Genomic DNA, 14,157 nt, shown 5'->3' with positions numbered 1-14,157 from the left:
TCTAGCCTGCAACATTGACATGTTTCCATATGTAGGTGATTGCCTGATTTTTGCAGATTGTTTCACAGGTTGTCAAGAGTCTCTGGTTTGGGTGATAAATGTTTTTCTCAGACTGGGATTTTAGGTGAACAAAGAAAAAGCTGACTTTTTTTTTTCTCACAGGATAGAGTTTCTGATTTGTTTTCTGGATACAGCACTCATGATGACCTGATGACCTTTCTTCCTCAAAGCAAAATTAAATGTTACAAGGAGCAATTTCTGATATTTTCCAACCACATTCAAAATTCTTCCTAGGAATATCTCAGAATTCTTAATTTTACAATGCCTATTATTTCATAACTCATTTCTGACCTCCTCTGATTGATTCTTATGGTTATCCTACAATATTTTCTCTACTCTACTAATTATTCCTTTTTTAACAGTAGCTTCTGTTATAGATTTTACTAAAATCTCTGCCAGTGCTGGTCTTTCACCTAGGCTTCCCCCTTTTTTTTCTCTTTGCTGTATTCTGATATCAATCCTTGGTAGGGAAGGCAATCTGTATGCTGTAATTCAAATAAATTCTTGACCTCTTCCCATTCCTATAACCTTTTCCTGTCTAATTATTTGCTGCCAATATGTAGGTTCTTTCGCCAGTTTTCTCCAATAGGTTTCAGTCTCCTCTTGCCTATTGTCTGTATCCCTAATTGCAGTCATCCATATCGGCAGAATCTCCTTTCTCCAGCCCTGTGTTGGCTTAGTTCTTAGAATACTTTCTGCTCCCTTATGAATATATTCTGTATGATTGTGGTCTTCCAAGAATTAATCCATCTTTGAGGAACTTCTCAAGTAGGTCTGTTTGTCTGCAGCCACAACAGACAGTTAAAGAAATTCAGTTCCTGGAATCCTTGCAGTCAGTCCTGGAAGACAGATACTTTTTCATTCCCATGGGTGGGAATGTTCCTGTATGCTTTTCTACCCTTTCCTCTGACAGACAGAATTATTCCAAAGATGCAGGACTCCCCAAACATAATTGCAATGACTCCCTTTTGACCTAGGCTACAGGAGTTCTCCAGTCTTTTGTAAAAGACAAAAGCTAATTACCAGAAGCTTCCTCTCAGAATGGAAATACAGACAGGAAAGGGACTGTTTCATAATCCCAGCCTTCAACTTCTTCATTTGATTGCCTAGATGTTAGAATTTTAATACCTTTCAGGCAATTTCTTGGCAAAGAAACCTTGTACTAGCAAATCATATGTGGGTAAGTGGAAACTGTTTTACTTCGGTTTAGCTGCTGTTTTTGTCCCAGATGAGTGGCTCACAGCAAGGATGATGCCCTGCATAAGGATGGCCTTACAACTGACCCAGGAAATTACAGACCTGTCAGCCTTACAAGCCTCATTTGCAAATCCATGAAATGTGATGTAACTGATTTCATAAACTATGCTGTCAAGAATCTTGTTGGACTTGATCCCCAACAGTTTGGTTTTGTGAAGGTATAGCTTGTCTGTTTTATCTGGTAAGTTTCTTTAAAAAGATAGATGGTAGCTATGCAGTGCATGCTGTGTATCTTGACCTGATTAAGGCCTTTGACACCGTTCCATATTTTTGCATCATAAAAAAGCTAAATGCCTTCATAACAGAACCAAATCTGGTCAGATAGTAAATTGGCTGAAAGACAGAAGCCACACAGTGTGAGTTGTAGGTGCTTTTGAATGTATGAAAATGACCAGTGTTGTCACTCATGGTTGGTGCTGAGACCTCTCCTTTGTGCTATTTCATCTCAGATCTCCAGAGAGCCAAGACCTCTGGGTAGCAAAGTTTGCAGAAATGGCAACTGGGGGATGTTGTTAAGTCAGCCTTTGATACCCAAACCCTTCCAAAAGAGCTCACCTTAGTAAACAGTTGGTGTACTGTAAGTGAGCTGAAATTAAATTATAAAAAATTGTAGTATCATCACATTTGGTAGATAACCCCTCCCCTCCTTGCATCATAATGTCTAGACAACACACGTCTACAAAATGAAAATATACTTAGGGACCGAGGTACATAGGATGATAATGCCCACCCTTTTGACCATTATGTAATAAGGGTTGCCAGGAAATATTTCTATTTAGCCCAGCTAATTGTCAAAGGAATATTATCAAGGTCTAAAGAGGTAATCACTCCCTTATACTCAGCATTGATTTGGCCATTTATGGAGTACAACACCACCTTTGAGATATATTTCACTAAACATGTCAAATAATTTGCAAGACCCCAGAGGTACCAAACCCAAAAGATTACAGGCCTAAAGCCCCTGAGTTACAAAGAAAGGCTAGGTACTGTATCCCTTTATTCAGTGTCTTAGAGACTGTTGAGGGGGATTTATTTTTTGCTTACCTCGCCATTTTAGTCGTGATTGTCCTATACCTCTTGTTTCTCCACAAGTTCATTATCTCCACTAATACTAGAGCTAGTGACCTAAATCTTCACCAGCAGCTAAATAAAAGATAAAGTAGGGATAGGCTTATAAACAAGCACCTCCTCAACCTCTGGAATAAACTTCCCATTGCATGTTAAGTAGTGCAACTGCTAGGAAAAAAAACCCTAAAAACAAAATTTGTAGATTTATCACTCATTCCCCAAGAAGTGAACACCACTGTATATCTCTAGAAAAAGCAAACTGACTCCAAGTTAAACAAAGAGCAGACATACTACTAGGCCCACACCTCTTCAAGCTCCTACATTAATAGACTGTTCTTTCTTTAACCTGTAAGACAAGCCCCCCCATTCCATCTTCAGAAACTGAATCATGCCAGTCCTTTAACACAAACTTCACTTTCCAAACTTCACGCCTCTGATAATGCATTCTCGATTCCTGTTTCTAAACAATGGGAGTTCTTCCCACATTAACTGATACACTTCACCTTACCCCAAGTTCTAAGGACTGCTAAAATGTCATATACTGAACAATTGCATAGTAATACATCATGAGCTCACAAAGAAACAAAAAATGCATAATTACAGTTTATATTGTTCATAGAAAATTATATACAAAGTGTCAGGGGTAAGTAATCACACGATTGAACTATACAGAAAAGGGAAAGTACTCACAGGCATAATGAAAATATACAGTAAGATTAAATTCACAAAAGCAAAAGTATAAATATCTTGGGGTAAACCCAGGTTTGCTGAAGATATTCCTCTTACACAGGAATTCGGAATCGTGTAGGGCCAGAGCAAACCTCTTCCAAAGAAAGAAAATGTTTTCCAGTCTCCTCCTCAGATATTCAAAAATTCTAGAAATGCAGTCCAATCTCTTGTCTAGTTCCCTCTGCTGAAGAACCTTGGGGACAATATAGATTCAGGACTGATGCCATTTGTCCAGCCATATAACTCATGATCATAATGTACCTCCCTTTAGCATCTCCGAGAATATCATGTGTTACCCAAGGAATCCCTGACTTGAACAAAATGGCCACCCCTTTCCTTCTTCCCCAGCTAACTTGCTGGAGCAGTAGAAGCATAGCCCATTTTGGATAATCTTACATGCTCAATCCTATTCAGGTAAATTTCCTGCAACAAAATCATCAAAAGGGAGATGTGTTTGAGCAGCTGATATGCCTTGGCCTGCTTTACTGGGTTTACTACCCCACTGTCATTTCATGAGAGAATGGTATACATGCCAATTTCTAACTAAGTATCTATTTCTTCTGAATATCCCCTTGTTGGCTGTCTGAAAAGTCATAGTCCATCAAAGTCAATGTGGTCTGTCCAAATCCCAGGTGAACTAAAAATATCTTCAGATGTAACAATAAGCTCTTAAAATGTCTGATCAATATTAAATCTAGCATCAGGAGTTACTGAAAACCTAGAAAACCCTCACCTGTACACATCTAGGAAGCAGCATTGTAATTTTTAGTACTATTTTAAAAGTTATAACTATTGTAGAAAATTTCAACACCAAACAAATAATTTTTTTTAATTATTTATATACAAAAAAATCAGTGTAGGCAAACATGGGGAGGTAAGATACCTCTTTTAAGAATGGTGGAAAGGATGGTCTCAATTGGTATATCAAGAGAGTAAGCAAATCAGTGCTTTCATTAAAACATTCCTTTATCAGCTCCCCTCCCCTTCCCAGACATGTATAGCCCATATCAGTCAAACAAAAAAAAAAAAAATTTCCAGTGGTAATTTCACTATCTTTATTTCAGTGAAAACCTAGAGTTGTGATAATTTTAAAACAACCCCCCCCCCTTCATGTCCCAATCAGAAAATAAAGTGTACAAGACAAGCCTCCCTAAGGCTTTGTCTGCCTGTGACAAAGTCAACAATGCAAAAGTATTAATGTAACTGTTTTAAGTAGCCATAGATCCTGTTTGGAGCTCTACTCCTATATTATACCATAAAAGTCAAGAGCTGCATTATATAAATGCAGAGGACGTTCTGCCAGAACCCAGCTTCCAGTCCATTTGAGCACAGGCTTGGTTCCACTTTGCCATAAATGGCCCTCCATTCTTTGCTGTGACTGAGAATTGACTGTAGTCTGTGCACCGAACGCTAAATCAGGAGAAAGAGCTGCCTGAGTCAGTTTATTGACTGTTTCCTCTGCAGTCGTAAAGGTGTTAGTACCATATGGCAAATGGACTGACAGAGAGGCAGGGCATAGTAATTTAAACCAACAGAGAGCTTGTCTGCTTAGTTTAGTCAGGGGTTAGAGGGCAACCTGTTTCATTCTAGTGTCTGCTAAGTAGTTGTGATCACACAAGACCTAGAATTTCCCAGTTTGATCTCCTCTCCTGGGGTTCAAAGAATACATAAAAGTCTGTCCTTTAGTGCATAAGATTCAAGTCATAACTAGTTTCAGCCTTTGCATCCTGGCCCGAAGGTGCTGAGTAAACATATTGTTGATACGTAGATCTGATACTGGTAGATCAGTCCAGAGAGTGAGCTGTTTTCTGATACAGAGAATGCAGTCCATCCACTCTTCTCACCTGGGAATCCCTGTAAATCTTAGATTCTTTCTGAGGCCCCCTGACTTTTAAATCAATTAACTTAGCTTCTACTTGTTCCAGTTTTGATTCTGTTGCCTCCATTCTTTGCTTTGTCTGTCATCTTGGCAGCCACCCAAGCAAGCTGATCAGAATGTGCTGATAGGACCTACTCAATATCAGAGAACTTCACATCTACGCTGTCCATGTACGAGGTGATTTTGATGTTAATAGTGTGTACTTTCTCCATTATCTGCTGCAGTCCAGTCATGGACGAAAAGTTTTTTTCATCTGCTTCAGAACTTTGGGTGCTTGCTAAAGGCTAGAAGTCAGTTTAGTCAATCGATCACTCTCTTGTGGAGTGTCAGCAGCATCAGAAAGTCAAACTTTCAACTTTTTTAAAAAATGTCTTCCTCTCTTCCTCTTAGGCTTATCAGCTAATCACTTTATTAATAAAAAGGCAATTTTACCTACTGTACCCTTAGGTAATCAGTGGAGGAGAGACTGAAGTCTAAGTGCTTACTCAGTCACCTTCTTGACCAGAAGGATGTGACATTTTTATTAGTATGTTATCTACTTATCAAGGCTCTAGCCACTTTCTTCAGAGGCAAGTAAGCTCTGAAGTTTTGATGTCCTAGTCACTGATTTTATTGTGTGTCCCCCAGTGCAGTGCATTGCAGTGACTGGGGAGTGTGGAAGGTGTCTTAAAGCTTTAGAAGCTTGCTGGCTGGTTGAATCCATGTCAGGGTGCCCCATATAGCAGAGGCTACTGTAGCAGTAATCTATTCAAACGTCTACTGTTATAGCAATTTTACTTACACAGCTGTATTTTCCATGTTATTCTGATGTGGAAGGAAGAACTATACCTCTCCATTTCCTTCCCCTGTTCCCTGTGAATTTGAATCTGAGGACACTTTTTCCTCATATCCTCCCAATGAACAAATATCTTCTAGAGATATTATCTCCAAAGTAAAAGGTTTCTTTAAGTGGGAATGTAGAGGTATCTGAATCTCAAAAAGGTTATATGAGCTACTTAGTATGGATTTCTCAAAGCCAGTTGGCATCCTTACTGTTCATTGAGCCCCGGAGGATACTTTCAGTGCAGATTCTGTCTCTCCTGACTCTGAGTCCCCTACCCTCCTAAAAGCAGATTCCTCTAAAATTGATCTTAAGTCTTTGTCCTGGAAAACAATTTTTCTGGTTGTTAAATGAGTATCTAAACTCCAAGCCTTTTCTGCAAGACCTGTGTACTTGGTCTTTCGTAAAGACAGAGTCTCGTTATGCACAAACCCTTCCTTTCTACTTAAGGTAGCTTCTGGCTCCAACTTAAATCAGGTCATCAGTTTCCTGTGTTCTGCCCTAATTTCTCAAACAAAAGTGAGTATATGCTTTGTTTTCTGATGTACATAGACAACTGAGGTTTTATTTACACAGAACAATGAATCTGAGAAAATCTGAACAATTGTTTGTCTTTTTCCAAGAACAAATTGGGTAAAGTCATATGGTTAACTGATTGAACCTCTTTCTTTACTGACAAAGGATATACAATTTTACCAAAGCCCCTCAAAGCACAATCCACAAAGTCGGTAGCCACCTCATCGGCTTTCTGATCACAAGCTTCCATAGATGATATTTGTGAAGCTGCCACTTGTTCCAGTGCTCTTAACATTATTGCTCATTACAAGTTAGACATACTATCCAGAAGTAGGGCAGTACTTGGTTGCACTGTATTCCAGAATATCCTTACATGAGGACCACCAAGGTTCATCTAGTTGGCGGACTCTGTCCCAAAAGTTGAGAAATGAATGAAATATCATTTAGATACAAAAGCTATGTACCCCACCATAACATTGCATCTGTGTTGTCCATTTTCATTCTTCCTCCTCTCCTCACCCTCCAGCCTCCTTCCCTCTGTCGTAGTGTGGCCTAAGGGATGTCTTTTTGGGAACTCATCTGTTCCCTGCTTTGAGTTCCAGCCTTTCTTTAAGTCTTTATCTTGTTCCCTTTGTACTACATTGTCAGATAATATATCACTGTGGCACAGCAGACTCAATCTGAGGTAAACCAGGAGAGTGGGGCATTATGAGTAAAAGGAGGAGTTTGAGAGCAAGATCCGTGAGTCTGGTAAAAGGGTCTAGATCAGAAGACCGACAGCTAAAAACTCCAAACACCCTTACCTCGAGACTGTTTAACCGAAAGCAGGAAATGTTGAACGGCCAGAACGGAGATTTTTTTTTCCCAGGGGAAAAAATTGCTGGGCCATTGTCCAGAGTTTGCCATTTCCTCCACTATAGTGCGATCTCGGAGTAGGTATATTTAAGTAAGGGGGTGGGGGGGCAAAGCCCCCCACTTTATTTTGTTTATTTTTTTGGACCAGCAATTTTTTTCCCTGGGAAAAAAAAATCACTGTTCTGCCCATTCAGCATTTCCTGCTTTCGGTTAAGCAGTGTTGAGGTAAGGGTGTTCAGTGTTTTTAGCTGTTGATGTATTGATATAGACCCTGGTAAAAGCAGTCGATTTGGATCTGATGTGTGATCCAAGACCCATCAGTTGAGGAAGAATGAAAATGTTTAACATAGATACATCATTATTGTGAGTACATAACTTTTGTTTTTCTGATATGACATTGTTAGAGCTTTAGGCTTTAGTGTCACCTATTTTGGATAAGAAAGATTGGACTTTTGACATGCCAGTATATCCCTCTTATACCAGCATATGCTCAGTGAAGGCATTCAAAGCTTTGTTTAGATGCCTGATTCTTGGAGAGCTACGTTATGGCTACTGCAGCAGTGATGTATTCAAAAATCAGTTGTTATGGTAAGTTAGTTTGCACAATTTCTCATTACAACCATGAGTTCTCAGCTTTTCAGTTCAGTCTCTCTGCTGCATCTACCATTCACCATGCATTCATATGGGATTTCTCCCACACTAGAATTTTTTTCCCTTGCAAACACAGAAATTAAATGTTCGTTGAATGGTTAACTGCATTTCTAGACATTTTTGCATTTTATTCTTTTAATCTTCAGTGCAGTAATAGTTGTAATCTTCAAGTAAAAATTAAGGAAAGTATCCTGCAACTCCATCTCCTGGAACTTGTTTTAAATAATAACTTAGAAAATTACATTTGAATTCTGGACACACACACAATCAGCTAATGATAACAGCTCTGAATGAAATGAAACTGAAGTGCAAAATTTTATCTTGTTAGTGGGCAACATCCACACTGTTTGAAAGAAGTCTTGTAAAAATAAAATATATAAACCATGTGGAAGGCTACAGAAATATCAGTACTGCATAAAATTTTACTGTATGATTAAGACTATATGGTGGATTCGCTTCATGCAGTAGAAACTTATAGATACTAAAAAAAGCATGAAAACTGATTGGACAGTGTCACATTGAATGGCTGTTGTAGCAGTTAGTAAACAAAGTAGATTGACAGCCATAGTGAGTGAAGTATCTGTCAGAGTGGCTACTGAAGTAATAAACACAACACCAGTTCACCACCACTATTTTCTGCCCACATCCTCCTAAACAGAAAACCTACATTTGCAAAAAAACAAAATTGAAAAAAAATCTTCAAAAGTCATTCCTAACCACAAATCAATGTGCACATTATATTAAGGAAGCAATAACCACTGTTGGCACAGAAGTGTAACGGTGTGTGTGTGTGTGTGTGTGTGTGTGTGTGTGTGTGTGTGTGTTTGTGTCTTTCAACAAGCTGGTATCTTGTCTTTACTAGATTAACAAAAAAGCAAGCAAAATAAAACCATCCAGAGAGGCTGATTATTGGATGTACATCAAATGTAATTGCATGCTTAGATAAAACAGATCTGAGAAGTTGTAGTTCATAGTCTTACAGTACTTAAATAATACCTTTGAAGTTTGAAAGTAGCATTATGAAGTGGTCTTCTGTCTCTGACAAATTTGAAACAATGAAGCTGGTTTATTGCTGGCAACAGTGCAGCTTTGGTTTTACTGTTAGTGGGGCTTTGATGTGTTTTCAGGGAAACAGATACGAAGAGAAAACTAGGCAGTCCTATTATAGCTCTGAACAAGGAAAACTCTACAAAGCAGATCAAGGCTGTTAGTCATCTTTTAGGTTCACACACTGCTTGCTTCAAGTGTTTTTTTGTGAGGAAGACATTTTACAATCTTGGTTTCTTTCTTTCCTGATGTCTGTGGCTGACCGCGGTTAAATTTATTTTAGAAAAAAAACTGCACAATGAAGCTAGTTGGCATTCACTGCTTCTTTCCGAGTCTGAAAATGCTTTAAAAATATTGAATGACACTGTATTCTTTTAGTTAATGACACACAGTAGATGTATTTCTCCACTGTCTGTGTGATTTAAAGACTCTTGTGTGCTTTCTTTTCTCAGCAGGTTCTCGTTCCCTCCATGATTTGTTAGCTGGCTTAAGTAACATCTTCCATGATGACGAGTTCATGTTCCATGTAAATAAAAAGTCATAAAAAGCTGTGGTAGCTCACAGAAATTATGTGTGTAAGTGGGGAAGTCAGTGTTTTTGAAAGGCAAGTAGATTATGGCTAAAAACTGGATTTTACTAAAAAAGCAGTGCAAATGAGAGGTCTGCTTTGTAGGCAAGCATGCTCTTGGTTTCTGTTATTCAGTGCTTTGGCTGGAGAGCATCTGGGAAAGAGTTGTGTGATGTTTTATCTATCACATCTTCAACTGTCTGAGGTTTGTGATTGATCCTGTAACCCTTTTGAATGTTGTATGAGATTGGGGCAAAGTGAGTGCCTCATTATGCTATTCAGTTGCATGAGGATGATCTTTCTTGACAAGTTCATGGACTTTAAATACAATCTTAGACTTGAAATGTATTTTTGAATACACTGCTTCTTCCTTTGTTCTGTAGGATTGTAGGTCATTGTTTTGTACATAACCTCATCTAAAATAAAAACAAAAGCAGGCATTCTTATTTTTTCATACAAAGTGATAGTCACAGTTGGTGCCTGATAAGAGGAGGATGATATAGATTTACTGAGCAATGTGATGGAGGAATTCTGGCCTGTCTTTGTCATGGTAAAAAAGTTGGTTGTTACAGTTGGCAATGACACAATTTGCTTGTTTTAAAATCTGTCAAGCACTTAGTTATTTTAAATGTATAAAATATGCTAAGAAAATTGTCAAAAAAGCATATTAAACTGAAGCAAACCAGAGGGCCCCAAAACTTGTATTTTGTTGGGAAAAAAGATAACAGCACTCCCTTCATATAAAAATGATAAGATTACTGAGAGACATTTTGGGGTAATGTGTTTATAATTTTGATTTCAACCACAGGTTTGAGAAGATGGCTGATGAATGTAAAAAGAACACGGAAATATTGAAATTAGCCCAAGCTCAAGGCACAGAGCCTCCTAAGTATCATTTTGAGGATTGGAAATTTAAAACTGTAAGGTAATGTCTAAGGGAATGCTTATGACAGCATGGAATTTTCTTTCTTTAAAGCATGCCATATTTTTATTTGTCTGTTAATGTCATATAATCATTTAGTTTTCAGAAGACTTGCATTCTTTTTCTCCATGCTAATAACTGTTTTGTTTAACTTCTTATTCATTTAGAAACAAAGAGTGGGTAGGGTTAGGGCAGAGTAACTAGGGAAGGGGATGGAAATGGGCCCTAGTGAAGCACATGACCTCAGCAAAACACATACTTGCAAGGGCATTTTTTTCTAAGTCATCTCTGTCATACTGACCTGGCACAAATCACTCCTGACAGAGCTCTTCATTACCTGGATTGCAACTATGTTCATTTTATAAACATAAACAACATTTGAAGATCTATTTACTCCTTGAGTGCTTGATATTGTCATCTGTAAAGTAACCTATACAAAATTTGCAGTGTCTGCCAGAGTACCAAATATTCTTCATTAGATTCTGTGGTAGCTGTTGTACTTTTCCTGACAGAATAACAACATATATCACAAAAAGAACAGATTTTGACATGAGTAACATGAACTATTTTTGCTTGCTAAGCTGTATGTCAGCAATTCAAGTGGAAAACTGTCACTTGCTTTTGTCTTAGACTGACCTTTTCATTCTAGCCCATTGCTGAATTTGACTCATCTTGCTCTAAAACTAGTTTGCACGTAGTATAGGGCTGTGTTAAAACATGGAGCTTGTTCTTAAGACCCCATTCTGATAATTTATTATGCTGTATGTAGTTCTGTTTCCACAGAACTACAGAGGGATGAATGAGGAATTTCCTTAAACATACAGTACATTTTTGCTCTATAATCAAGAAGAACTAAACCTACTAAAAGCCTCTGTTGTGCACTTTGGGAAGGATGGGTAATATACAATGCATCAAGTGTCCTGACAGCTAAAGTATGGCCACCATATGAGTTTGCATGATACTTTCTATTCTATCTCAGGATTGTCATAACTAACTACATGCCCAGAATATGTGTTCCCAATTGACTAGTTCATCATCTGTACGACTACAAAGTAAACTGGTCACATTGAGACAGATATTTCTGGATAATTTGTGGGGCATCAAAATGTTGGTAAAACTTTATTCTGTAGAACTAACTGCCACTAAGAAGTTATAGAAGAATAGTCAAATGCCTGCATGGTGGTGGATAGAGAATAAGGCTTGAACCCTGTACCTTGGGCCCAGGTGGCAAGAGCCTGAATTCCATACCCACCACCATTTGTAAAAATGTTGCAGATTTTTCCCTTAAACTTGTTCTGTTCCTAATAAAATCAGTGGTTTCTGTATTTTTGTGTCCCTGCAAAGCCAGTAGTGCATTGGTGCAGTGGTAGCATTGTTGCCTGACAGCTACATGTTCTCTGGTTTGGTGCCTTACCTTCTGTGTGGAGTCTGTATGCCCTCCCTGTTTTTGTTTCTTCTAGTGTCCTCCCATCTTACAAAGACATGTCTGTCTGGAGTGTTTCTCCCTGGGCCTCTGCTAAAAATTAGCTTTTGTTCCAAGTCAGACTTTCCTGGTTAACAAATGTTAAAAATGACACGCATTTGAATATCAGACTTCATATTCTTCAGAAAGTGCATGGTAACACAAAAGCTTTTATTCTAACAATTTTCTAAGTGTATAAGATGGATATTTGAAAATTGTCCCTATTTTTGGGACTTTATTCTCCCATTATTGGCTTCATCCAGGTTTTGTGCTAAGGTTGAGAGCTATGGTAAGAACTGAATTCACTGAATATGTCTGGGGGCTGTATTCCCCCATTACTGGCTTTGTCCGGGTGTTTTTTGTTAAGAGGTTGAGAACTATGGTGAGAACTGAATTCACTGAATGTTTGGGGGCTGTATTCACCCATTATTGGCTTTGTTCAGGTGTTTTGTGCTAAGAGGTTGACAGCTGTGCTATGGTGAGAACTGAATTCACTAAATGGTAGCCATTTAAGTTTCCGTCTTCCTCTTTCACAAAACAGCTGATTTGGCATAGTGGTATATTGCACTGACTGTTTTGCACATGGTCCCCTGGGTTCAAGACGTGGCAGTGAAATGTATGGTGGTAACACAGCATTTTATTCTAGCAACTTTCCAACATTATACAAGCAATATTTAAAATGTGTCCCTGGTTTTTGGCCTTTTGTCGCCCCCCCCCCCCCCACCAATAAATGTTGGCTTTTTCCAGATTTCTTGTGCTGCAAAGTTCAGAGATACAGCTGAGTGTCGAGTAGATTTTACAAGGAGCTGAGAGCTGCAGGGGAACAAAAGTTTAGTGCTGCTAATGCTAAGTCTGCTTGCATTGTTAATAGCACAACAGGTAGTGTACTTGCTTTTGATGCAGAAGGCTATGGGCTCTACTCCCACAGTAGGTAGATGCATTGCTGATACTGTACTGTGTTGTAAAGGGGGTGGATGCTACAGTCCTTTTTGGCAAAAATACCTAGTAACTATGAACCTGTTATCAGTTTGCTATCCATTCCCTATTGTGGTATTACTAGCTTATCATTTTTTTTAATGCATGCAACATAGGCAATTTATTCTTCAAGGGCAACAAGCACTTTATTTGTAGATGAAACAATGACATATAAAGTTGTTTGCTAGCAGCAACCTCTTTATTAGTTACAGATTTCTTTAATGTGGATTTTACTACTTCAGAGATTGTGCATATTTACTGATACTGGTGGACTATAGAAGGTTGAGTAGACTTTTTATGATGGAAATGTTCTGAATTGGGCAGTTTTGTTATTGGTGTATGCATTTTGTTTCATTGTTTACTGGAAAAATGTTCAAAACAATAAATTTAAAATGCCCTCTAACAGCTGTATTATACAAGGAACATAATGTAATACAGTCAGGAAGGTGTATCAAAGAGCATGTGTATGTTTCATGTTCAAGGGGCCTATGATTTTGAAAACAGCCCAGAGTTAATCTTTATCTGCCACTGGCAAAATGTATTTTCTTTGAATGTGGGTTTCAATGCTGTTTCAATGCATGTGAGTTTCAAGGGCAAAGAAGTTTTAATGCTAAGTCTATTTTCATTGTGAGACTGCATTGCTTTGTTTAACAGATATTTATTAGGGTTTGTGCTGTAAAATGCAAAATAAAACTTTCAGATGAAATCTAAATCATCGCAGAAGTAAAGCAGTATGCACATTACAGTGTTTATGGTAAATGGGGCAAAATAACCAAGGAATGGGACATAGGGATGGCTGCAGGGGGGAGGCTCCATTCGACTATGATTTTGTGTGGGGGGGGGGTAGCAAACTCAGACAGCCCCAGTTGAACTATAACTCTCAGTTGTCCATATGTTTGCAGAATTAATAGATATTTGCTTCTTATTTTTGGTTTGCTCCTCATAAAATTTGTGGTTTTCTAGCAAATCATTTAGGAATGAAGTCACTAAATGACAGACATTGAGTTTCAGACATCATAACCTTCAGAAAAATGCATGCTAATGCAAGACCTGTTATTCTATCAACTGTCTTAAGTTTATACAACAGCAATTTTCAGTAGTGTTTGTATGTTCCCCCAATATATTTGGCCTTGTCCAGATTTCCTGCATTAAGAGGTTGAGAGGTATGTGCAAATCGCTTTGTAGAATTAGGAATATCCAAACCTCTCCATTGTCCCCAATTTTGGCTCAAAATGTTGCTCTTCCCTAATAATCCCTCCTCAAAATGGCAATTTTGGAAGAAAACGTGGAGGTTTACAGTTATATATAACTGTAATTATCAGAGTTATACATTACTTTTATTTCAGAA

General features: G+C 38.2%; 1 protein-coding gene across 1 annotated transcript in view; it reads left to right on the top strand.

Annotated features, from left to right (window-relative positions):
- The window catches only part of CC2D1B (coiled-coil and C2 domain containing 1B), a 2,494,855-nt gene that overhangs the window by 1,940,244 nt on the left and 540,454 nt on the right, over positions 1-14,157 (top strand). The window contains exon 17 of the mRNA XM_044085963.1: positions 10,259-10,375. Within this exon, the coding sequence (XP_043941898.1) occupies positions 10,259-10,375 (117 nt within the window). The remainder of the gene's footprint in view (positions 1-10,258; positions 10,376-14,157) is intronic.

This window comes from Protopterus annectens, chromosome 10.part0 (genome assembly GCF_019279795.1).
Source record: "Protopterus annectens isolate FY-2018-M chromosome 10.part0, PAN1.0, whole genome shotgun sequence".
NCBI classification, from domain to species: domain Eukaryota; kingdom Metazoa; phylum Chordata; order Ceratodontiformes; family Protopteridae; genus Protopterus; species Protopterus annectens.
This window is presented reverse-complemented; position numbering and strand designations above follow the sequence as displayed.